Raw genomic sequence first — 25,211 nt, forward strand, 5'->3', positions numbered from 1 at the left:
AAAAACATGTTGTGGACTCTCCTTGCCTCCTGCTCTCTTTGATTGCACCATGGCCCAATAGGACCCTGGAGACCACCTCAGGCTTGGACAGCAACTCTGTGAACTTGTGTGCACAGGGACCAGGGGAGGTGTGGGCAGTGGACTTCTGAGTTGTTTTGGCAATTGTGAAAGAGTTGATGCTTGGATGGACAGAGCAGCCAAATGCATCATTGCATATGGATGAGGGGTTGATGGCAACCGTTGTTTCCTCTCTGTGTGCCCCAGCCTGTCCTCGTGACTTTGACGTTTTTCACTTGTCTGCAGTACCTGCTGGGAAAGTGTTCTTTAGAGTCATAGATTATGAGGCATGTGCAGAGAAGTTGAAATTTCATACTTCTTCATCTATACAAGTTGAAGGAGACAGATGGTAGCATTTACCTGTGGTCTCATGGACACACCAGGACCTGCATCACGGGTGAGTTGCAGGCTATAGAGTCGTGCAATAGTTATGGATGTACATAGAAGTGACACCAAGAACACCCATCTTCAAGGCCAATAACCACAACCTCAGCTACATCCTGCTTATCTCACTCCTCCTCTGCTTCCTCTGCTCCTTCCTCTTCATTGGCCGTCCCAACACAGCCACCTGCTTCCTAAGACAAATTACATTTGCCCTGGTGTTCACAGTGGCTGTTTCTGCTGTGCTGGCCAAAACCATCACTGTGGTTCTGGCCTTCAAGGCCATGAAGCCTGGAAGGACCATGAGGCGATTGCTGGTGTCAGGAGCCCCAAACGCTGTCATTCCCATCTGCTTCCTCATCCAACTGACTCTCTGTGCCATCTGGCTGGCAACATCTCCTCCCTTTGTGGACACAGATGCACACTCTGAGCATGGACACATCATCCTATTGTGCAACGAGTCCTCCATCACTGCCTTTTACTGTGTGCTGGGCTTCCTGGGCTCATTGGCCCTGGGCACATTCACTGTGGCTTTCCTTGCCAGGAAGCTGCCTGACACGTTCAATGAAGCCAAATTCCTGACGTTCAGCATGCTGGTGTTCTGCAGTGTGTGGGTGACCTTCCTGCCTGTGTACCAGAGCACCAAGGGGAAGGTGATGGTGGCCGTGGAGGTCTTCTCCATCTTGGCCTCTGGCACTGGCTCCTGGGCTGCATCTTTGCTCCCAAATGCTGCATTATTCTCATAAAGCCTGAGAGGACTTGTTCGAAAAGATTCAGGAAAACAACTGTTTCCAACGGAACATGACGATTTTCCTAGGTTTTTTATTTGTTTTTTTGTTTGTTTGTTTGTTCGTTTGTTTTTACTGAATTACATTCAGATGCGAAAAATAACAGGGGTGACTTTCTTCTGAATATTGCTTGTGCAAAGTAAAATTAGCCTAGCTGCTACATAGAATGAACGTCCACCTCTGGCTCTGACCTGTTCTCTGATCTCTGTTTGGGATCCTGGTTCCAGACTCATGAATGGATTGACTCCTATTGTTGGTTCTCATCACAACCCTGAAATAAATATTGCAATGGAGATATGTGATATAGGGTGGGAAGGGTCTCATTTTGTCACGATTCTCTGTGTCTGTCCCTGTCAAAATCAATGATAGGGTTTAGAAAAATTTCTACGTTGAATAAAAACATTCATGGTGTGAATAAAATCTAAGGTCATGTACCAAATACAAAAGCCTGCCGCTTTATGTTACATTTTTTTTCTGTGATGCCAGAGATTGAATTAATTTGGATTATTTACTAATGTGGAGTCAATATTTTACATTTGGTAAGTCATCTGATACTCATTCTCTTGCAGAGTGTCAGTTTTTGACCTACATGCATTTTAAGGGAGATTTCTTTCCAGGATTCAAAATTTGCTTAGTCATGCAGTGCCACTCTGTAGGAACACTGGATCGGACCAAAGCATCTTGATCAATGCTGTCTGGAACACTGTTCTAGAACATTCTCTTTATCACTTTCAATGGATTGTCCACGTCTACATGGTACTGATACCATAATTGCATGTTCTTCATTCCGTACAGATTTTTGGTTAAATACCTCTGCTTTATAAGCAGATTCCCTTCACTCACAGCCAATATCTGAAAGGGAAATTTAGGGCTGACCTGGAGACGACATACCTGATCTCTATTCAGAATTCCCCTTAGGATCCCCTTGTGCAGAAAAATGAATCATGCCTCTTTAAATGAAAGCAACAAGTCACCCCTGACTCCATTCAAGGGCAAATCTCAGCCAGGTGGACTCTTGGAAGAAAATGCTCCAAGGTTTACAAGGAACCCAAGACCACAGGAGAATTCACCCCACCTTGGGAATCTTACAGAACCTTCTGCTTTCTTGTTTCACCTGACATACATGCTCTCCAGGACTGCTTTTATCTCAGTTTCCTTGGTAGTGGATAAAGGTGGAGGGAATATATGCAAATGAGATGACCCAAAAGGCAAGAAGAGGGTTGAGTGCACTAAGCAAGATGCTGTAGCATTCTATCTGTGATATCCATAGGCTCAAGTGGGACTCATTCTGATCCTGTGCATGGAAACAGTGAGGGACTGTTGGATTTAGTTGGAATACTATATAATGTAGCTTCGAAGATGTCCTCAAGGGCCAGGTGTGGCAGCCTAGTGGCTAAATCCTCGCCTTGTATACACTGATTTACCATGTGGATGCTGGTTCTAATCCCAACAGCCCCAGTTGCCATCCAGCTCCTTGCATGTGGCCTGGGAAATCAGTCGAGGACAGCCCAAATCCTTGTGTACCTGCACCCTTGCATGAGAACGAAAGAAGCTCCTGGCTCCTGGCTTCAGCTCAGCTCAACTCCAGCTGTTGTGGTCACTTGGGGAGTGAATCAGCAGACAGAACACATTCCAGTCTATCTCTTCTCCTCTCTGTATCTGACTTTTCAATAAAAAACATATTTTAAAAAAAGAGGATGTCCCAGCACATGGACACTAAAGCTAAAATCATTTGTAGAGCGTTTATCAGGGTATAAAAATCAGTTTTGTCATATAAAACTGAAAACATAAAAATCATATATAGAAGTGTTTTTCTAGATAAGTTGCAAGCTGTATGGCCAAAGTATATGCATTGGAAATGTGCACTGTGAATGAGCCAGTTTGGAATGGTTCATCATGGCTAGAGTATTCGATATCCATCAAGACACAGTTGTATCCCCAAGTAAGTGGGAAGCAGAAATTTAAAGCAAAATCAGAAGATAAAGCAATGCATTGGCTCATGGACATGCAAGTGTAGAATCAGTGTCCTATATGATTGAAGATAACCTATACAAGAATAAATACATTCCAACAAAGATTAATAACAAATATTTATTAAGATGCTTTTAGCCAGTCCAGTGTCCCCAACGGAGTAACACTACATCACAAACAGACTAGTGTCACTGGCAAAGAAATCACACATAACTTGCAGTGCACAAGCTAGAGGTACAAAATATAAAATCTGTGTGACTTGGTCGTCATAGAAAATATGAGCAATTACATTATTTGCACATGATAACTGAACAGAATGCAATTCAGTCTTTATATTTCATCTTCATTGTAGCTATAAATGAAATGACTGTTGTAGCCTTGATGGGCACATGGCAATATCACTTACCACATCTCTTATTTTTACTGAATATGAATGCTTTTCCAATTGTCATCACTTCTTCTGAGATGGAGACAACAGAAAGCTACTGGCAGAGACAGAGATGTCTTCTACTCTACACCTCACATCTATGCATCCCAATGCCTCATCAGGGTTGTGACTACAACCAACAAGGAGCAAAACTTTGTATCCTCACCTGGGCAAATAACCAGGACACATGAGCCTTCAGCACTTGCTTCCAGGGACCCAAGGCATCAGAAGTACAGACAAGGAGCCAGAGATGAAAGATGATGTCATTAACTCAGATTACTCTGCTAAATGCTGTATATACAAACTCTTAAGCAAATGATTTTACTTATTAATATCTATGGTGTGCATGTAAGTTCAATAATGCTTGCAAGGTCATACCTCTCACAATATGACAGCAGAACAAGAAAAAAAATATGTATTAGAATCTCCTAGAGCATGTTCTTTTCTTAAAACCTTCCAAACAATTCCTCTCAGGTCTTAGGAGAATGATGTAGCACTTGGGGAAAAAGATGCAGCCCAGGAGCCCAGCACCAGAGGCCAAGATGGAGAAGACCTCCACGGCCACCATCACCTTCCCCTTGGTGCTCTGGTACACAGGCAGGAAGGTCACCCACACACTGCAGAACACCAGCATGCTGAACGTCAGGAATTTGGCTTCATTGAACGTGTCAGGCAGCTTCCTGGCAAGGAAAGCCACAGTGAATGTGCCCAGGGCCAATGAGCCCAGGAAGCCCAGCACACAGTAGAAGGCAGTGATGGAGCCCTCGTTGCACAAGAGGATGATGTGTCCATGCTCAGAGTGTGCATCTGTGTCCACAAAGGGAGGAGATGTTGCCAGCCAGATGGCACAGAGAGTCAGTTGGATGAGGAAGCAGATGGGAATGACAGCGTTTGGGGCTCCTGACACCAGCAATCGCCTCATGGTCCTTCCAGGCTTCATGGCCTTGAAGGCCAGAACCACAGTGATGGTTTTAGCCAGCACGGCAGAAACAGCCACTGTGAACACCAGGGCAAATGTGATTTGTCTTAGGAGGCAGGTGGCTGTGTTGGGACGGCCAATGAAGAGGAAGGAGCAGAGGAAGCAGAGGAGGAGTGAGATGAGCAGGATGTAGCTGAGGTTGCAATTATTGGCCTTGACGATGGGTGTGTCTCGGTGTTTCACAAAGAGCCCCAACACCATAACAGTGAGGAGAGTGAGGGTCAGAGCCATGCATGCTAGAGCGGTCCCCAGAGAATCCTCAAAGTCCAGGAATGTCACCAGCTTGGGGAGGCAGTGAGTCCTGTTCAAGTTTGGGTACTCCTGCTCTGAGCACCGGACACACTGTTCTGCATCTATAGGAAGAGGTAGAGTCAGGGTGTCCATTTTGGAAATTCAGAATCATTCCCTGTTGTGAAAATGGGTCAGCTCTGCAGTGTGCCTTAAAACGGATCAGTTGTGCTGTGTTCTAGGGCACAATAGAGCCTGTTTCTACCTTTCTGACCTGGGCACAGTGCTCATCTGCTGATGGGAAGAAACACATTCAAAGAGAGCTTAACAGACATGGGCTAAGGTAGGCTAATTCTGTGACCTGATGAGGACCCCATGGTCATGGTTCTTCCAGCCTTCACCGCATCCATCCCTTCAGGCTCCTTCATGTCAAGTCCTGTGTCACCATTGTGCATTGCCTAGGGACACCAACTTTAGAACATTCTCTTCTAGACTTGAGCAGAGGCAAACAACTATGGCAGTCTTACTAAAACCAATGCTCTCAGTTCTCATATGGTAAATCACAGAACATGTGCACCCTCATTTAGCATCTTCATTCTCTTGGAAAACTTTTGATCATTTTTCTATGTGATGCTGTGGTTTAGTTTACTGAATAAACAAAATTTGGATTTGAATATAGATGTAATTAAAGGAAATCTGCATGATTTGTGATATTCATCGAGTTATTGATGGAGAAATAATTCTATTTTTCAAGTAAAGGCATATCAGTTCTTTAAAAGATTTTACTATATACTCAAAGTGCCATTAGGAGTGTGATAATTCCCTAAAACATAATTCTGATCCATCCTCATGTAAATGTGATATTCACACAAGCAGAACCTATTCCACATGTTTCTGAACTGGCATGTAAAATATGTTGTAATCAAGTTTCTATGTGCTCATGGAAAACTGGTGATTATGGCACTGACTTTTTTTAGTTTTAATGTAATTTATCTACCTGCATCATTCAGATGAGGACTCTTTTCTGGCAGGCACTGATACCATTCTGAATGAGTGCTGAGGCAGGCATTACTCTAAGGAATGCCAGATAAATACACAATGGCTACAATGAATCCAAACAGATAGATAGCATGAACAAATGCATCTGTGCATTGAAAACTATGGTGCACTTGACACCCACAGTGCCAGTAAACCTGTTCTTTTGGCTTTTCATGGAGAAAGCATTAGGAAAGTAAAGCTATATGCATTGAAATTTCTACATAATTTACCTGTCTGGTTGGACATTTCTCTCTCTGCACAGAACACACAGGTGTAGCAGCAGATGGGTCTTCCTTCCTGTGGCAAGATTCTGAATCCTGGACCACAGCTCTGGCTACACACAGACTGAGGAGTCTGAAGGGGAAAGAGAAACAATGGGCATGATTTGCTGGGCTATCAGCTCCTCCAAAGCATGTTAGTGTATTCACTCTCACAACATACATTTCATTTTCACTTGAAGGTCACAACTGAATTCTCTCCCCCTAATTGGAGATGTTTTCTATGCATTCATTGCAGCACGACATCATGGCCATGCTGCTTCTTTAAGCCTCTCTCAATTACAACAACAGAACCTAGTAGTATTCACCTCACAATTTTTTTCAAACAGCTCCATTCAGATCTCCCAGGAGGTATCATACATCCAAACAGAACCATACCTCCTTGAAGGCAGCAGGCCATTCTATCAGGTCTTCATGGATGAGCAGCCCCTGCTCATGTGAACTGGTATAGGTAAACTCTCCAATTTTCTCCAGCAAGCTCAATCCAGCAGGAAAATTCACAACATTCTGGATATCGTAACGTGCCACACCACGTCTTGGTTCACACATGGATACATTATCTCCAGCACTGTTTCTGAACTGGAGTTTCCTCAGAACTGGGTGGAGCTGGAAGACAGGCAGAATTGGAGACAAGGAGAGTATCCAAGTCAGTTGTGGTTGGGCACACGTGCTGAACAAGGCTTCTGTGTTGTGCTCATTATCCAGATTCTCTTATTTGATAGGGCATGACTTTTCTCTGGATGCTCAAACATTTCCTGAGTTCAGATGAATTGAACTCCTGTTCCTCATTTGTAAGAAATGCCCTCTGTACTTTTGCAGGGAATTGCGTCTAATAGCTCAATCCATATTCTATCATTCAAAGAAACTGTAGGCAATTCATTTCTATGCTCACAAATGTATCTCATTTCATCATGGTCTATTACTTCTGTCATATTGGGTCAACATTTGCAACAAAATGTAATGAGCTGGGGATCTCTGGACTGGTAGAAATACACCAGCCAACCAGATAAATATCATTTCCCTGATTTTTAGAATAGGTTTGCACTGTGTATAAACTATGAGGATGACACTCAGGTAATGTATTGAGCCACTGTGCCTGCCTTATAAATGACATTACCCTACTTCCCCTTAATAAGAACATTATCTGCAATCCAACTCTTTATGATATGAATGTACAAGTTTCCAGGAACATTCATATTTGTGGATGTATAGAATACCTGCATATGATTAATCAGTCACAAATATCACAATTTTAAGGAAAGGAAAAAATGTTTGGTCAACATCTCTCTATATTTTAACTTTGATAAAGCAATGCTTGGCTTTGGTGTGACAAATTTTTTTTTCTTTTAAACTTCATCCCAGATTTCACTGGATCTTTGGTAGCACTGCATCCTACACTAGAATATTTTAAATAATTTTCTAATTACAAAGCTAATACACAAGATCTGCAATGAATGGGTTCTCCAGCCATAGCAGACAACAACAGATGGAAATGCAACTCATGAAATGATCCCATCTACCTTATACCTGATCCTGCTGACTTTGATGTAAAAGAAGTGTCATGGTGTTGTATTCCAAAGAAACACCAGCTGAGTACATCAAGTGGTCAATGTCTAAGTTGATCTGAGGGAGGGTTACCTGCCAGGGAAGAATCATTGGCTGGGCTGCTTCTCCCAGAGATCCCAGCTCCATTTTCTCCATAAGAATAGCATGGAGTACATGGGCCACTGCATACACAGCGTTGTAGACTAAATAGCTGAAGTCAGAGAGGGTCATCAGGTCAATGTATGGTGGAAGAAACTCCAAGGATGCATTTGGTGAGCAGTTTCCAATGCGTCCATAAAATGACCCTGCTGGTGAGCAGTCCAGATGCAAGAGCCATAATTTATTGAAGTAAAAGTCCTCTGGGAAGAGAGAAGGCTCCACTGTCTTGAGAAAATCTTTGAGGCCAAGGATCTCCTCCCTGTGGGGGGAAAATGAGAAGCCTCCATGCAAAGAGTGCAGCATGTGGTCTGTCTCATACACAACGATGTCCCACTTGGATGCCATCACCCACACCTTCCCCATGGTTAGAAAGAATTCCACTGAAATGTCCACAGCAATGAGGGCCCTTACATCACCATAGAGGATGTGCACATTTGCAGTTGAAGCTTGGATCCTGCTCATGAAAGTCAGATCACTCTCTTGATACAGCCTCTTGGTGACAGGGAGCTTCACTGTCAGGGCCACACAGACTCCTCTCTTCAGCATCTCTGCTTGGATGTCCTGCAGGAACTGCTCTCCTTTCATGTCATCAGACACAAAGAGCGCCACCCATGTCCAGCCAAAATGCAGCAGCAGTGACAGCATTGCAATGCCCAGAGAGCTGTCACTGCTGGCCATCTGATAGAGGGATGGGAACTGCTTCTTATCATTTAGCATGGGATCAAAAGGGCCATAGGTCAACTGAAAGAAGAAAAAAATCAAAATCAACCCATGTGAGTCTTGAGTATGCGAAATAGACTTGATTGAAAACAATTATCCCAGGGTGGACTTGAGTCATTCACTTTTTTTATTGAAGAGGAAGTGTGCAGTAGAGATGAAACTTCCTACTCTACTGGTCACAGACAAGACCATGGTTCAGGTGATCATTGCTTTCAGACAATACATAGAAGTTACATTCATAGCTTTAAAGAAAGTACATCCATTCTTCTTTCTTCTCTGTGACCTGTGCTGGGACCAAGATCCTTCAGCTTCCCATCTCTTAGTGGATTGTCATTGATAGAACAGAGCAGCCACTCTTGGAATCAACTCTAGTTCAGACAGAAATCTCTACTGTATTAACTCCTGTTATTTGGAGGTAAGTGATCAGTGATAGAAATTAATGTATCTGTTCAAATATACTCATTAAACCCAAATTGATTGGGGACAGAGAAATTTTCCCATGCAAATTTGCTTGTGATGACACGGCACCCTATGTCTGAAAGGCACACATCTTGATTCTGACTCAGGTTGGGGGTCCCTGGTGACATCTTTCTGAGATGCCAGGTAAGTCTGGGAAGGCAGTAATGTTCACTTCGTTAAGTGAGTCACGTTGGTCACTGGAATGAGTTCCTGGCTGTACACATCTGTCATGCATGTGTGTACAGCAGAAGATGGGTGCTCTTTGCTTGCCTCTCTCCTCAAATAAAGATGGACGGAAGTATGTCTGAATGCATGGGTATGTGCCATGGTCATTGAAAAGGCTGAGAAAATCTGCCATTGCACTCAAGAATACAAATTGCTCCAATATAATCTCAACACTGCCATGGGCTTGTGAGTTAATGTGATGATTTCCATACTAATATTCCATGTCAGAGCACCCATTCCAATCCAGGCTTATCAGCTTCTGACCGATTTTCCTGCTAATATGTCCATCAAGATAGTCAAGTATGACCTAAGAACTAGGATTTTGCTGCCATATTGGACAACTCAAGTAACACATGCCTCATGGCTCTGCCTGGATCAGACCTACCTGCTATGGTACTGTGGGCATTGAAACAGTGGATCAAAGTCCCTTCATTGCTCTTATATATGCTTAGTCCCTGCTCTCACTTTTCTCTTGTTTGGGGTTTCAAGTGAACACATAAATGTATCTTTTTTTAACAGATATATATTTTTATTATATTTGACAATCTTTACATATTTTATTAGGGTAAAAAAGCTTCAAGGACTAAAGGGAAGTGGCCAAGACCATCAATTTCATACCACTTCCTTCATGTATCTTAGGTAAAGGGGGATATACAGGAAGAAGCCCCATCCAGTTTCCCACCCACCTTAAGACCCGTGTGTTGGTTTTTAAAATGGCCGACGTAGGAGGAAGGCTGTGAGGGAGCGTCCAGTGAGAGAGGGATAGAACGCTACAGAAACAGAAAGGAGGAAAAGCAGGGAACCACAGGGAGATGTCCGTGAAGCTCCCTGGACAATGTGGAGCCAAAAAGATCCACACAACTCAGAAGAACAACGAGAACGAAGCAGGGCAAAGGTAGAGAAGCCGACATCCCACTCCAGACCTGCTGAGTCACTTTTGAGAACAGCCCGACGGGAGACGCAGTCAACTCAGAGACAAGGAAATCGGGAGGGATCCACGCCGGCAAAGGTCTTCAAGAGCAGCAGAGGCAGACTGCAGCAGCCGGAGGTTTGGTGAGCTAGGGGTTAACAGCCTCCGCATTCCTCCCCCCTGCAGAGGTTCCTGAGAAGGGGAGCCACACCAGGGTGGCTCTGAACACCCACACACAAAGAGTGGTGGAATCACTGCACAAGAGCCACGCCCAGAAAGTGCCTCACCCACAGTCCCATGTGTGGGAGACGCACCAGGTGGGCTCTGAAAAACCCTGCAGTCCCTGACACGGAGAACGCAGGGAGAAAGCACATAAAACCTTCTACGCCCTGTGGATTCCCATGCAGGGGGCACACCCAGAGAGCGCCTCCATCCCTCCACGCCCTGGGGTGTCACACTTGTAGAAGTGGTACCCAGAGTGTGCCTGGAATCCACTGGGCCCCCAAGGTGGTGCTCCACAGCCCCGGGCCCTGAGAACGCACCAACGGTGCCTTGAAAATTACCACGCCCTGCAACACCACGCCTACAGGCTCCAATCTCTACAGGAAAGCGCCTGACAGCCCCTCAACACACGGGTCCATTGGCCCCACCAGAATACACCAACACAATGGGAAAAACCACCAGAAAGAGTTGTGCTCCAGATGAAAGAGAGAGCACCCCACCAAACAAGGGCCAAAAGCCATTATCAATATCAGCGATGCGAGATGAAGACATGGAAGTGTTACCAGGAAAGGAATTGATGAAAATAATGCTAAAATATATCAGAGACGTGGACACAAAGCTGGAAGACCTCCAGAACCGCATAATCACCGAAATACAACAAATCAAAACCAAACTGGATGCCCAAGATCATAAAATTGAAAGCCTGATCAACAGAATAAATGCGGCAGAGGAAAGGATCTCTGAAACAGAAGACACACAAAATGAAGGTGCCCAGCGTATTAAACAGCTGGAGACAAGCCTCAGCAAAACTAATACAATGATGCAAGAGATGAAGGATTACCTTAGAAAATTGAATATTCAGATCATCGGCCTCCCCGAGGGAGTAGAAAGAGAATCAGGAATGCAAGCAGTGCTTGATGAAATTATACAGGAAAACTTCCAAAACACTTGGAACACGAATCCACCCCGCATACAGGATGGACAGAGAACTCCCAACAGACATGATCCAAAGAGATCTTCACCCAGACACATGGTGCTCAAGTTCTACTCCAATGAAGACAAAGAAGGAATCCTGAGACAAGTACGAAGTACAGCAAAGATCACATACAGGGGAAAACCCATCAGAATCACTGCTGACTTCTCCGAAGAGACCCTACAAGCAAGGAGAGAATGGACAAAGATCTTCCAAGTCCTGAAACAAAACAACTGTCAACCAAGAATAATCTACCCAGCAAAGATCTCATTTGTATATGAGAATGAAATCAGATACTTCAATAGCAAAGAAAAACTAGAAGAATATGTATACACAAAACCAGCTCTGCAAAGTCTCCTTAGAAATGCGCTAGTCCCGGACAAAAAGGAGGCAAATCACAAACAAAGTTGGCAAATAAGAAGGTCTCCAAACTAAAGGCCGCACAAACAAGACAACTACATAGACAACAACACACACACAACACAATCACATGGCAGGGCAAAATTGCAACCTCTCAATTTTAACTCTCAACACAAATGGTCTAAATTCACCAATCAAAAGACAGAGATTAATAGAATGGATCATCAAACAAGACCCAACCATCTGTTGCCTACAAGAAACGCATCTAACCAGAAAGGATGCAAAGAAACTGAAAGTGAAGGGATGGAAAAAGATATTTCACGCCAATAGACGAGAAAAAAAAGCTGGGGTAGCTATCCTAATTTCAGACGAGATAGATTTCAATCTAACTAACATCAAAAGAGACAGGGAAGGCCATTTTATACTGGTGAAAGGAATGATCCATCAAGAAGCAATCACCATCATTAATGTTTATGCACCGAATCTTAATGCACCTAGTTACGTAAAGCAATTACTTACAGACTTAAGGGAAGACATAGACACCCGCACAATTCTTGTAGGCGATCTCAACACACCTCTAACAACCATGGACCGGTCTACAAAACAAAAACTCAACAAAGAAACAGCAGAGCTCACACAAACAATAGAACAACTGGACTTAGTAGACATATATAAAACTTTTTATCCTAAGGCCACAGACTATCCATTCTTCTCAGCGGTGCATGGCACCTTCTCCAGAATCGAACACATGATAGGACATAAAGCGAATCTAAACAACTTCCAAAACATTAGTATCATACCATGTACTCTCTCAGACCACCATGGGATGAAACTGGAAATCAACAACTCAAAACTCGCCAGGAATTATAGGCACTCTTGGAAATTGAACAATATGCTATTAAACGAACAATGGGTCAGAGAAGAAATTAAAGATGAGATCAAAAAATTTATGGAAACCAATGAAAACTCTGATACAACATTCCAAAACTTGTGGCACACCGCCAAAGCAGTGCTACGAGGTAGATTCATCGCAATTGGAGCCCATGTCAAGGCCCAAGAAAGACGCCAAATACAGGAACTAACCACACACCTCCAGGATCTGGAAAAACAGCAGCAGAAGAGTCCCACGCACAGTAGGAAACAAGAAATTATCAAAACAAGGGAGGAGATGAACCAAATAGAAATCAAAAAAACTATACATAAAATCAACAAATCAAAAAGTTGGTTTTTTGAGAAAATAAACAAAATAGACACTCCACTGGCCTGACTGACAAAAAAAAAAAAAACAAGAGAAAGTGAGAATCAATAGCATTAAAGATGAAAAAGGCAACATAACAACAGACACTGCAATCATTAAGAAAATAATTAGAAATTACTACAAAGAACTGTACTCCCACAAATTTGAGGATCACCAAGAAATAGAAAAGTTCTTGGACTCCCACCACTTACCAAAACTCAGCCCGGGGGCAACTGAAGAATTAAATAAACCCATATCCGAGGTAGAGATTGAAACAGTCATCAAGGATCTCCCAACGAAAAAAAGCCCAGGCCCAGACGGCTTCACCACAGAATTCTACAAAACATTCCGAACAGAACTAACCCCAATCCTCTACAAGCTCTTCAAAACAATAGAGGAGGAAGCAACCCTCCCAAACTCATTCTATGAAGCCAACATCACCTTAATCCCAAAACCGGACAGAGAACCATCAGAGAAGGAAAACTACAGACCTATTTCTCTGATGAACATTGATGCTAAAATTCTCAACAAAATCCTAGCCAATAGAATTCAAAAAATCATCAGACAGATCATTCATCCGGATCAAGTAGGATTCATCCCTGGAATGCAGGGATGGTTCAACATTCGGAAATCCATAGATGTTATAAACCATATCCAAAAACTGCAAAACAAGAACCACATAATAGTTTCAATAGATGCAGAAAAAGCTTTCGACAAAATCCAACACCTCTTCATGCTAAAAACTCTAGCCAAAGTAGGCATAGATGGGAAAATCCACAACATAATCAAAGCAATTTATGAAAAACCCAACGCCAGTATCATACTGAATGGAGAAAAGCTAGAACCCTTCCCACTGCGATCTGGAACAAGACAAGGGTGCCCGCTATCACCACTGCTATTCAACATAGTCCTAGAGGTATTTGCAGAGGCCATAAGACAAGAAAAAGAAATCAAAGGCATACGTATAGGAAACGAAGAAGTCAAGCTTTCACTATATGCAGTTGACATAATCCTATACATAGAAAAACCAGGAGACTCAATACAGAAACTACTAGAACTTATACGAGAGTTTGGCAGAGTGGCGGGGTACAAAATTAATGAACGAAAATCAACAGCCATAGTGTACGCAAATAACACCAAGATGGAAGAAGATCTAACCAACAGGATACCATTCAAAACAACAAAGAGAAGCATGAAGTATTTGGGAATAAATCTAACCAAAAGCGTAGGAGACCTATTCGAAGAAAACTACAAACTATTTAAAAAGGAAATTGAACAAGACCTCAAAAGATGGAATAACATCCCGTGCTCCTGGATAGGCAAAACCAATATCATTAAAATGTCTATACTACCACAAGCAATATACATTTTCAATGCAATTCCAATCAAATTGCCCAAAACATTCTTCACGGAACTGGATACAATGATTCTTTAAAAGTTCATCTGGAAACACAAAAAACCACGAATAGCTAGAACCATCCTGAAAAATAAGAAGTTAGCAGGGGGAATCACAATCCCGGGCCTCTGGACATTCTATAGAGCAGTGGTTATCAAAACAGCCTGGTACTGGCACAAAGACAGAAAGGAAGATCAATGGAATAGAATAGAAGTACCAAAAGGGAACCCACACAGATACAGCCAATTAATCTTTGACAAAAAGACCAATGACAACTCAAGCAAGTGGGAAGGCCTCTTTAGTAAATGTTGTTGGGACAACTGGCTGATAGCCTGTAGAAACAAAAAGATAGACCCACATCTATCACCATACACCAAGATCCAATCTACATGGATAAAAGACCTAAACCTACATCCAGAAACCTTCAAACTCTTGCAAGAAAATGTAGGAAATACCCTACAAGACCTAGGAGTAGGTTCCGACTTTCTAAGAAGGACACCAAAAGCAATAGCAGTTGAAAACAGAATAAACAAATGGGACCTCATCAAACTAAGAAGCTTCTGTACAACAAGGTGTACCGGCCAGCTTGGCCAGTGGCATGGACACGGCGAGGGCCAGGGAATCAGACACCTACAGGAGAACAGTAGTGGTGGAAGAGGTCTCTCTCAGCCTCCCTTTATTCAGCCATATATACCTTTCCCCCAAGCCTCTAGCAGAACAATTGGATGCTAATGAGTCTGACAGACAAGGTGCCACTAGCCTCCAAGCCCATTTCCTGCAGGAGCCAAGCTTAACAAATGCTAATCAACTCCTCAGCCCACAACAGATCCCCCTTCTTTGTTTTAAAGCAGACTTGTCTGCGCCTGTCTTAGGTTGTGGACTCTAGGTTACCAGCCTTACCCGTCATTGGGAATCTCCGCAGCATGACGGAGCCCCTGTCTTAGGTTGGTCAGTGCCCGGTCCATCTTACCCGTCACTGGCTGCCATCCAACGCGTTGTCTGCTGCAGCTGCACAAACCATACTTGGGGAGGTTGGTTACCCTGTTCCATGGCTAGGAGTGATTTACCTCGGTAGCAACGAGCAGGCAGCAATTCTTGGGCTTGAGAAGACATAGCACTACACAGGTGAAACATACATAGAGGCATAATGGGAGACAAGAGGCCCTGACCATAGAAACATCTTAGTTCAGTAGCAATACGCAGACAGCAATTCCCGGGCCTAGAGAAACATTTTGCACTACAGGGGTTACACACAAAGAGGCATATGATGGAATACAGGAGGTCAAACCAAATCTCACAGCATCTGCTGTTCTATGCCAACAAATCAACCCACAATTACAGCATAAGCGTGCCCACCCCTCATGTTCATAGTAAAGTCCTATTGTTCCATAACTCTGGCAGTCTGATCTGCGACCTCGATCACTGTCACCACGATAGCTGCTGGTGGTGGCAGCTGCTGATGTACTGGCTACGATGGTCGCCGTTATGCCAAAGTCTCTTTTGAGCTTATCAGGCCAAAAGGCCTCTCCGTCAGTCCCAACAGGCACAGGCAGGATTCAGGGCGGCTGCAGGATAACAGCAGAATCACAATTGCCATTCTAGCATGCTGTCAGGGTGCACTGGAACTCGGTGTCATTCACTTTAGAGGCCTTTTCTTATGTAAGAGAGAAACATGGGGATAATACAGGCAGACACAAGTTCAAAATTCAAGGAGCTGAGGTATATCCACGTGAGCGAGTCCTCAAGTCCAGAGGAGTGATGGAACTGATAAATTCCATAGGAATAATTGCATTCCTAAAGAAGGAAAAACGGGGTGCATGCCAGTGCATGTCCATACCCCACAAAGCTGCCACATAGAAAAGGTGGGTATTTTCCCCGTGGTAATAACAGGGGAATAATAAGAAAAAGCACAGGCAGAAATTGAGCTATTATAAAGGTTGGGCCAGACCCCTAACAACTGGGGTCACACACCAGATAGTCTGAAGTCTGGTTAAAGGAGAAACTGGCAGGAAATCCATAAACAAAGAAAATCCCTGCTTTCTATGGCACCTTGCCTTGGGACAAAAGCCCACAAAGGTGCCAGACATAGGACATTCCAGGCCTAGGGCAGATGTGTATTACTTCTTCCTGCTCTCCTTTCAATGATAAAGAGATCAGCCTGAGGCCCTCCCACAATGACCAGAGGTAGTGGCCAATACTTCAGGTGGGGGATTGATATGTTAATAGCATCCTTGTCCCATGGAAGAGACTTGCTCTGGTGAAACTAAGACACAGTGGGGGATTTTATATTTGAGAAAATGACTTGGGTACCCAGAATACCCTGACTGCCTACTACCCAATCTAACTCCTCTCTCAGTAAGACAAAGAAAAGATAAAGAGAGGGATGCTTACCAAATACTAATATACTTATATAAAGGTCTAATATATACTTGCTTGTCCCGTCGATCTTCCGATTCAAATGCCATCATCTTGGCTAGTACCCGAGCTTTCACAAGACTCAGCAGCAGGAACTTGCCGGAGAAGCCTCTCAGGAATCCACCTTGGACCATTTTCGTTTTCTGGGAAAACACAAACTGAACCTCGCCCCCATATGAGGACAGGATCTGGGCCTTGCCACTGCCCAGTCAAGGGATCCTTCCACATCACATAACCCTTCTCTTTATGAGACGGATTCCAATGACAATCTGCAGCAGACCGTCCTTCAGCATCCAAAGTTAGGAAATTTAAGATAAATAATACAAGGTTCAAATGATCTCGGGGAGTACTATACTCCTCCTTTTTAGTTTTAGTAAAATAATCCTTGATAGTACGGTTGGCACGTTCTATAATACCTTGTCCTTGAGGATATTAAGCAAGGAAGGCTTTAGGTCTGAAATACCAGGTTGTTTACTCTTATGGGGACAGTATAAAGTGAAAACTGTCAAATAATAATCTTAGTCAAAGTAAATGAGTTTGTAGCAAAGTTTTAAAAATCATTTAGATACATTCACAGTCCTATCAGAAAGCTCTGGGAGTATCTGTAGAATTCATTGATATGCAAATTATGTGTCCTGGGTTTGCAGCTAAGGATCCAGATAGCTGATGAGACAGAAGTGTAAATTTACCTGCTTTTTAAAATGTTTCCTACAGGAAGTTTAAACTTAATTCACAAAAATCTAGAACATTTTCTGACTAATAAGGAGACAGTAACACATTATTACAATTTTAAACAACTTATACAGAAGACAAACTTAAGACACACATGTGCACGCGCGCACACACACACACACACACACACAGACACTTTTGGAGACTTAAAAAAAATCGTTCTCAATTAAACTTAGTAGTAGTAGTGTTCACCAGAAACCAGTAGCTGAAAAACCATCAAGTAAATAGCTTTGAACCACGACTTTGAGAGAGAAAAGTCACATTATGAAATTCTTTTATCATAGTAAGAATGCGAATTTTAGTCTTTTCAGTAAAATAGCTATGCTAAGAATACATAGTGAATAACCAGATACAACTGCAGAGCTAAACCATTAAAAGTGTGTAAACTAGGATTTAAACCTTCACAATTCCATAGGTGTGTACATTATGACACGACAAAATTTTACTCCACTTAGCAATAATCTTAATCCAATCAGCCTGATTAACTGTCTCCACAAAACAGGAGATAAATCCATTGGCATTCCTGAGGCTTTATACGAATACCAAGGGAAACCCTAGAATTGGAAACTTGAATTCTTGGATGCCTTTTTAAGGATGACTAAAAATATCTAAAAGAAGGTTTTTGTTGTTGTTAGTATAACGCATTATAGATTAGACTCCGTTATTGACATGAATCATCACTCAAATACCTTTAAAACAAATACAAAACCTTTACCAATTTAAAGCAGTGAGAAATTTGATAACCAGCCAAAAACACAAGACTTATTTAAAACTATAAAAATGCTTTGTATACAATACCACATTAATCTAACTTATACCTTGAAATAATTTAGTACTGCGTTAGAGTTTACTTCTAAAACAAATATTTGAGATAAAATTTCACATTTTTGAAAATATCACAAATGAAACTTAAGAGATTTGCCTTGCATTACTTGTATTTCTTAGAATTCTAAAACCCCAAAAGTTGCCATGGGCCATGGATATGCAGATGAAGCTAGCTTGCCAAACATTTATCACAACAAAAGACCTACCAAAGTACAATTTGCAAGCCTACAGGACAAGTTCTGTAAAATCTTTTTTCTTGACTTTACCTTTTTCCTGATCATATTATAAAAATATTTAACAGGTGGACAACCAGGCAACAGAAAACTTAGAGTCAGGTATTGGAGGTCTGGATGAATCAAAAAGCAGCCAGCAAAAGCATTCAGCCAAACTTCCAATGGGCGGGGTATCCTCGGAAGACTCACTTCCATCCTCTACCCCTTCCTCGTCCTCAGAAGAGGACTCTGAATCTACTTCGCACAATTGCTCTAGACTTTGTCTGTTCTGCGGTTTCTTTTCCTTATTTGCCCTGGTTTGGAATTCCTTCTGTCTACTATTCCTGGCTTGCAGCTCCTTCTTTGTTACCCTGGTTTGGAGTTCCTTCTGTCTACTTACTCTGGTTTGCGGCTCCCTCCCCCTTCTTACAGATAATTTTTGAAGGAAGGGATGCACCACCACTTGATGGGATGACAAAGCAATATTTACCAAGTGCCAGAGGAAAAAGGTGGCTACAGGGAGAGCAAACCATGGGGATACGTCGCAGATAGTTTCAACGAACTTCTGCGAGGCCTTAAGCTTACTGTCGGTGCCTTGTGAGTGGAGCAGATCTCGGACTCCCTTAATTACCTTCATTTTAGCGAATTATTGCTCCCTGATAAATTTCCTTATGTCCCTGCAAAAATTTTTAAACCTGCCTCTACATTTCCGGGGTCCCTCAGATTGTCCCTCGTGCCCCTAAACGGGAAGAAGGTCTGGGGATTAAATCAGTTATGCCACTCCAAAGTTAAATCCTAAACTTGCCTCTGCATTTCCGGGGTCCCTCAGATTGTCCCTCGTGCCCCTAAATGGGGAGAAGGTCTAGGGATTAAATCAATTATGCCCCTCCAAAGTTCCAGGGGTCCCTCAGATTGTCCCTCGTGCCCCTAAATGGGGAGAAGGTCTGGGGATTAAACCAATAATGCCCCTCCAAAATTCCAGGGGTCCCTCAGATTGTCCCTCGTGCTCTAGCGCAGGGAGAGGGTCTGGGGATTAAATCAATAATGCCCCTGCAAAATTCTTAAATTCTAAACTTACCTTCGCAGGTCCAGGGGTCCCTCAGATGTTCGTGCCGTGCTGTGCCGTGCCATGCCATGCCGTACTGTGCCGTGCCCCACGTTAGGCGCCACCTGTACCGGCCAGCTTGGCCAGTGGCATGGACACGGTGAGGGCCAGGGAATCAGACACCTACAGGAGACCAGTAGTGGTGGAAGAGGTCTCTCTCAGCCTCCCTTTATTCAGCCATATATACCTTTCCCCCAAGCCTCTAGCAGAACAATTGGATGCTAATGAGTCTGACAGACAAGGTGCCACTAGCCTCCAAGCCCATTTCCTGCAGGAGCCAAGCTTAACAAATGCTAATCAACTCCTCAGCCCACAACAGCAAGGGAAACAATCAACAAAGTAAAAAAGCAACCCACAGAGTGGGAGAAGATCTTTGCACACGATATAGGCGATAGGGGGCTAATTTCCAGGATATACAAAGAACTTCAAAACAACCAAAAAACCAAAACAAACAAGCCACTCAAGAAATGGGCACGGGAAATGGGCAAACATTTCACAAAGGAACAAGTCCAAATGGCAAACAAACATATGAAAAAATGTTCCAGCTCCCTGGCAATAAGGGAAATCCAAATTAAAACATCAATGAAGTACCACCTAACACCAGTAAGATTGGCCCACATAAACAAGAACACCAACGACGCTTGCTGGTGAGGATGCGGGGAAAAGGGAACCCTACTCCACTGCTGGTGGAGCTGCAAGTTGGTACAGCCTTTATGGAAATCAGTCTGGAGAACACTCAAACAACTCAAAATCTGCATACCATATGACCCAGCAATAGCAATCCTAGGAATATATCCAAAACAGCTGTTTCACGACAAACCAACATGCATCCCTATGTTCATTGCAGCACAATCAGTAATTGCAAAAACATGGAAGCAACCGAAATGCCCATCAGCAGAAGATTGGATAAGAAAGCTTTGGTTCATCTACTCCATGGAATACTACTCAGCTATTAAAAAAAACAAAATGCAGTTCTTTGTGGCTAAATGGGCACAACTGGAAACTATAATGCTAAGGGAAATGAGCGAATCCCAAAAGGTTACATACCACATGTTTGCCTTGATTTAACCTGTAATTTTTTGTTTGGTTCTTTGTTATTTTTTGAACCTGTCATTGATACTGTCTCAACCCAGATGTTTCGAAGAATGGAACTTGCATTATTTTTAACAGATTGTTTACCCAATACTATGTCAATTAATTCCATAATGTTGTATATTGATACTGAGGTTTTGTTGGGGCTTTTAACTGACCAGATCTTTACACTGTTAGCCCTACCTTCAGACCAGAGAAGGTCTCCCCAAGAGGCCACTGAACTTATCTGGACCATAAGACGCTGAACTTTATGCTAGGCATGTGTTTGCAAGGAATGAATCTCAACTGAACTTGAACTATGGTTATGCAACAAGGTGGAGGAATCCACCATGGGGGGAGGGGTATGGGAGGGGTGGGGGGAATCCCCAGTGCCTATAAAACTGTACCACATAATACAATGTAAACAACAATAAAAAAAAAAAAAAGACCCGTGTGTTGGTTGGGCGCTGTGGCTGCATCCGGATCAGGCTACCTCACCTTGGCATTACAAATTGTGTATTGCTTTTGTCACGACCCGGGCCTGGTTCGACCCATACTCTGTTCTGGCGTTCGGATTTACCAGTGGATGACGTGAACAGATTCAGTCTGGTCTGCCCCCGAAGCATTATCGGGGTCCCTCGTCCCGCGAGCAAGACCCCGATAACGGTAAAGATTCTTATAAAAGTTTATTAGGTAAGACTTCAAGCGTTGTGCCAAAGTGAAAGCAGTTACAGCACTTGTAAGATTTATTACAGTAAAGCAAAAGCAGCCTAGTGCTAGCTAGCAATAGCCTTGAAGTGATAGCGATAGCTCTAGCTCTAGCCTAGCCTTGAAGCGCGCCTGGTAGAATCTCCTCATTAACTATTTTTCACCCAGACCTTTTTACATTACACAAACCAATCCATACACAGTTCTTCACATCAGGTGATAAGCACACCAATCATGACTTAGGTCACGTAGCTTCCCTATGTGCTCGGCCCAATCCTCAGTAACTTCCCAAAACCTGTTTACCACCTTTGTGCCACGAAGCAATGGTCAGCAAGCACCATCTTTGAGGCCCGGCTCCGCTCTCCACAAACCATGTCAAATGCATGCCAGTGGAACACTTTCCATGACCTCTTGGCTGTTACCTTCCATGTTTCTTGTGCTGACCTGCAGGGTCTGTGTCCTGCCAGCCGAGTTGCACGGGCTCCTCCATCAGAACCCCTCCAAGTGCCAGGTTTCATGCATACCAGTGGGTCCAAGTGCCAGTTCACCTCCTGTCCCAGCAGGAACAGTGGTTTTCCTAACTGGCCTTCATCCCATTCTGGTTCTTGCTGTAGGATGTTTCAGCCCAGCCATGGCTCGTCCAAACCCCATATAACTTGTATATGTCTCAGTTGGTGTTCAGACCTAGTCTAGTCTGTCCCACATCTACCCTGGTCCTCCAAAGCACCAGAAGGTGTTGTGGTCTGGCCCGGCCCAGTATGTCTTGTTCCAGTCCACACTTGTGCCAAGGGAAACGACAACTGTGTCTTTTTCCACCTGTCGCAATGCCTGCCTTAGACACCATGGCTCAACTCTGTGGTTAATGTGGACCAGTTGGAGCCAAACCCTAGCTGGGCATGTCCTGAGCTCCACCCTGTGTTCCATCATGCTTGTGGGCTAAAGTTTGCTTAGTCCAAACCTTCAGGTCTCAGTCCCATACTTGCATTAAGGATTCATGTCCCTGTTCCTGGGAATCACCAGAAATTCGTGCCTCACCTACACTAACGCTGGTCTTATTTATGGGTGTTCCTTAGCAGCTTTTTCATATCATAAAAACCCGAGAGCTTGCCGCTGGGCAGATAGAAGGCAGAGACTGGCACCACTTGGTGCACTGGCCGCCCAAGGCCAAGGCCTCTGCCCCTGCCTTGCTGCTGGGGAATATGGCCTAGACCCCGACGGGGTTCTGTCCGGCAGGAGTGCCCCTGACAAGTGGGGGCACCTTGAGTGGGGGTTAAGCCTGCCCCTTGCCCTGAGACTGGGACCCACCCGACCTGTCCTGCCACCAGCATTTGGCTGGCAGGGTCCAGGGCAGAACTAGGAATATACCCCAGCTCCCAGCCATCTCTTACGGGTACTCACCCATGAGGGGATTTAGGTGCTCCTGGGCCAGGAGAAGGCCGAGGCCTCCGTCACAACATAGCGGCCGGGACTGTGGCCCATAAATGTATCTTTTAAAACAAACCTTTACACCTTCACAACCAATCTTTTCCAAAAAGGAACAAGAATTTGAGGACTGCATATCCCCAGGTCTAAAGGTTTTGGGTGGCATCTTATGCCAATGTTCTCCGTCCACAGGATACTTCAGCATGTCAGGCACATCATTGAGAAACCATCAGGTGTCAACATGAAAGAGAAGTGGTAACCAGCATACGGAAGTAGCATAATTGGACACTTGGCAGGAATCTAGGCACACTCATTATTCACCGCTCTTTCACTTTTCCTATTCTGCTTGCACTAGGAATAATTGCATATATCCGTAAATGTGTGAATTCTTCCCACAACACAGTCAGATGTGTGCACTGGGCCACCTTCATTCCAAATGTGTTAGAAAGATTCAAACATTTCTCTTCAGATTCAAAACTCACTGACCTGTGGGGTTTTGTAGAGCTCCAAAAGGGTTCCAAATTCAGTGGACAATGCTGAAGTGGTTCCAACAATGGTGGCCACCTGCACGCCTTGTGTCTGGCAGGTGTAGTTAGGTAAAGTACCAGTGTTCCCAGTCAACCAGTGCAGGAGGCACCAGAAGGTGAACTGTTCACTGGGAAAGGCATTGTACCACTGGAATCCCAGGGTCAGGTTGGGGAGCAGGTGGGGATCCTTGTTGATCTCCTGGATGGCAAAGTAAAAGGCCAACACATATTGGTAGTTCTTCCACAGCCACCTAAACATGAGCCAACATCAGAGAGAAAGATCAGACCATGGAATTCAGAGCAATAGCACAGTCTAGCACTGAACCAGCCACAGACAGACACAGGTGCCATTTTGTGCTGTCATAGCCCTGGCACAAGGAGTGGCTAAGAGGAAGGTTGCCAGAGCTCCAGCACATGTCAGAGTGGCCTTTGGACCCCTCTGAAGGAAGTGGTTCCAGCATGCATGACCCTTCACTAATTCTCCAGATAAGTCTCAATGTGTTGAAACCTGGAGACAAAGGCAAGAGCAAGATTTCTGTTGTCAGTGATCTTTGGGGTCACTTCAAAACCACCTGACTCATTGGCATTCTAAAATCACAGGACATGTGCCTCTGTAAGCAGCTGCACCTGGGCTGTTTCCCACTGGTCTTGCTGCAATCCCCAACTCAAAGCTTCACTTGATCAGACCAGTTGTACTATTTCTCATTCTTTTTGAGACAGCAGCATTTGATTGACAAACTCTTGGTTACATCATGCAGGGTGTTCACTTAGTTTGATTTATTCACTTTTCTGTACTGAATTCTCAACTAGCATGTCATCATTTACTCTTGCATGGTTCTTCCTTTTCCTGCATGTGTCAAAACAATGATTAATGTAAAAAACCAATATCACATTTTCATAGATAGCATTCTAAGAAGATGAACATATTCCTTCCTACCCTCGATCTGCCCCATTCTTTTTCCTTTTAATGTTTGATATACCGTGGTTCCAATTTGCTTTACAAGCATACTATATTTCTTAAGTGAAAATATGACTTCCTGCAATGTAAGAATGGCTCTCACACTTGATGGGACTAAGAGAACGGACGGTCTGTTTTCTCACTATGGGTTGTTGGCACTAGTTTCCTGAAACATGCTGCATCATTTGAATGCTAATAGAAGTCTTTATGTTAATGAATGATAGGAATGTAATATATTCTTATAACCAGTCCTTTAGTTGCACTGAAAATGTTTGTTTCAATGAAAATTATGGGGCTTTTTGTTTGTTTGCTTTGCTTGAATAAGATATTATCTTTTCTTGTCCCCACTTAGAGATGATAGAATCTGTAATTGACAGCGTTTTGCTTTTAGTGAAGCACCATTTCACGATCCTTTCAAACAATATCTTACATTTATACATTTGCAATTTGAAATGCCATCATATGCTTTCAGTAAATGGTAGTAATCTATAAACACTTAAACACATTAGGTTTTCAGATTCTGTAAAAGATTCCTTGAAGAAAAAATCAATCTGGCCTGAAGATTCAGCCCACCCATAGCTTCAACTTGATTAATAGAATTATAAATCTGAGTTATTGAGATACTATTTCCTTTTCATCATGTGGTCCTACTAATTTACATTATTTGTTTGAATTGCACATTTCTTGTTTCCTGGGTTCTTTTTAGCTCTTGCTGCCAGTTGGAGGCTCACCAACTTAACTCTTTTTTCCTAAAGGCTAAGTTGACGGAGTTTAACTTGTACACCTGCAGAGTCATTCTTGGAGTCAATCACCATTTCTTACACAGAAGCACACATAGATAGGAAGATATTTGAGAAAAACACACCAAATGTTGCCGCAAACT

General features: G+C 43.4%; 1 protein-coding gene across 1 annotated transcript; it reads right to left on the bottom strand.

Moving 5' to 3' along the window:
- Window positions 1-4,042: 4,042 nt before the first annotated feature.
- LOC121162898 (vomeronasal type-2 receptor 116-like) lies at window positions 4,043-25,124 on the bottom strand. Its single transcript, XM_040990130.1, has 7 exons — window positions 25,060-25,124; window positions 23,326-23,621; window positions 18,190-18,209; window positions 7,786-8,592; window positions 6,526-6,753; window positions 6,100-6,223; window positions 4,043-4,956 (listed from the first exon to the last, which is right to left on the bottom strand). The coding sequence occupies exons 1-7, from the start codon at window positions 25,122-25,124 to the stop codon at window positions 4,043-4,045; spliced, it is 2,454 nt and encodes an 817-aa protein (XP_040846064.1).
- Window positions 25,125-25,211: the final 87 nt, after the last annotated feature.

Source organism: Ochotona curzoniae, unplaced genomic scaffold (assembly GCF_017591425.1).
Source record: "Ochotona curzoniae isolate NIBS_2020 unplaced genomic scaffold, NIBS_Ocur_1.0 contig_589, whole genome shotgun sequence".
NCBI classification, from domain to species: Eukaryota; Metazoa; Chordata; class Mammalia; order Lagomorpha; family Ochotonidae; genus Ochotona; species Ochotona curzoniae.

What these genes read in the sequence shown, in the direction of transcription:
- LOC121162898 (XM_040990130.1), bottom strand. Translation starts at nt 25,124, where the DNA reads ATGACTCTGCAGGTGTACAAGTTAAACTCCGTCAACTTAGCCTTTAGG. An exon ending in GGCCTGCTGCCTTCAAGGAG is followed by an intron (nt 6,224 to 6,525) that starts GTATGGTTCTGT and finishes TTTCCCCTTCAG; the next exon opens with ACTCCTCAGTCTGTGTGTAG. An exon ending in AGAAATGTCCAACCAGACAG is followed by an intron (nt 4,957 to 6,099) that starts GTAAATTATGTA and finishes CTCTTCCTATAG; the next exon opens with ATGCAGAACAGTGTGTCCGG.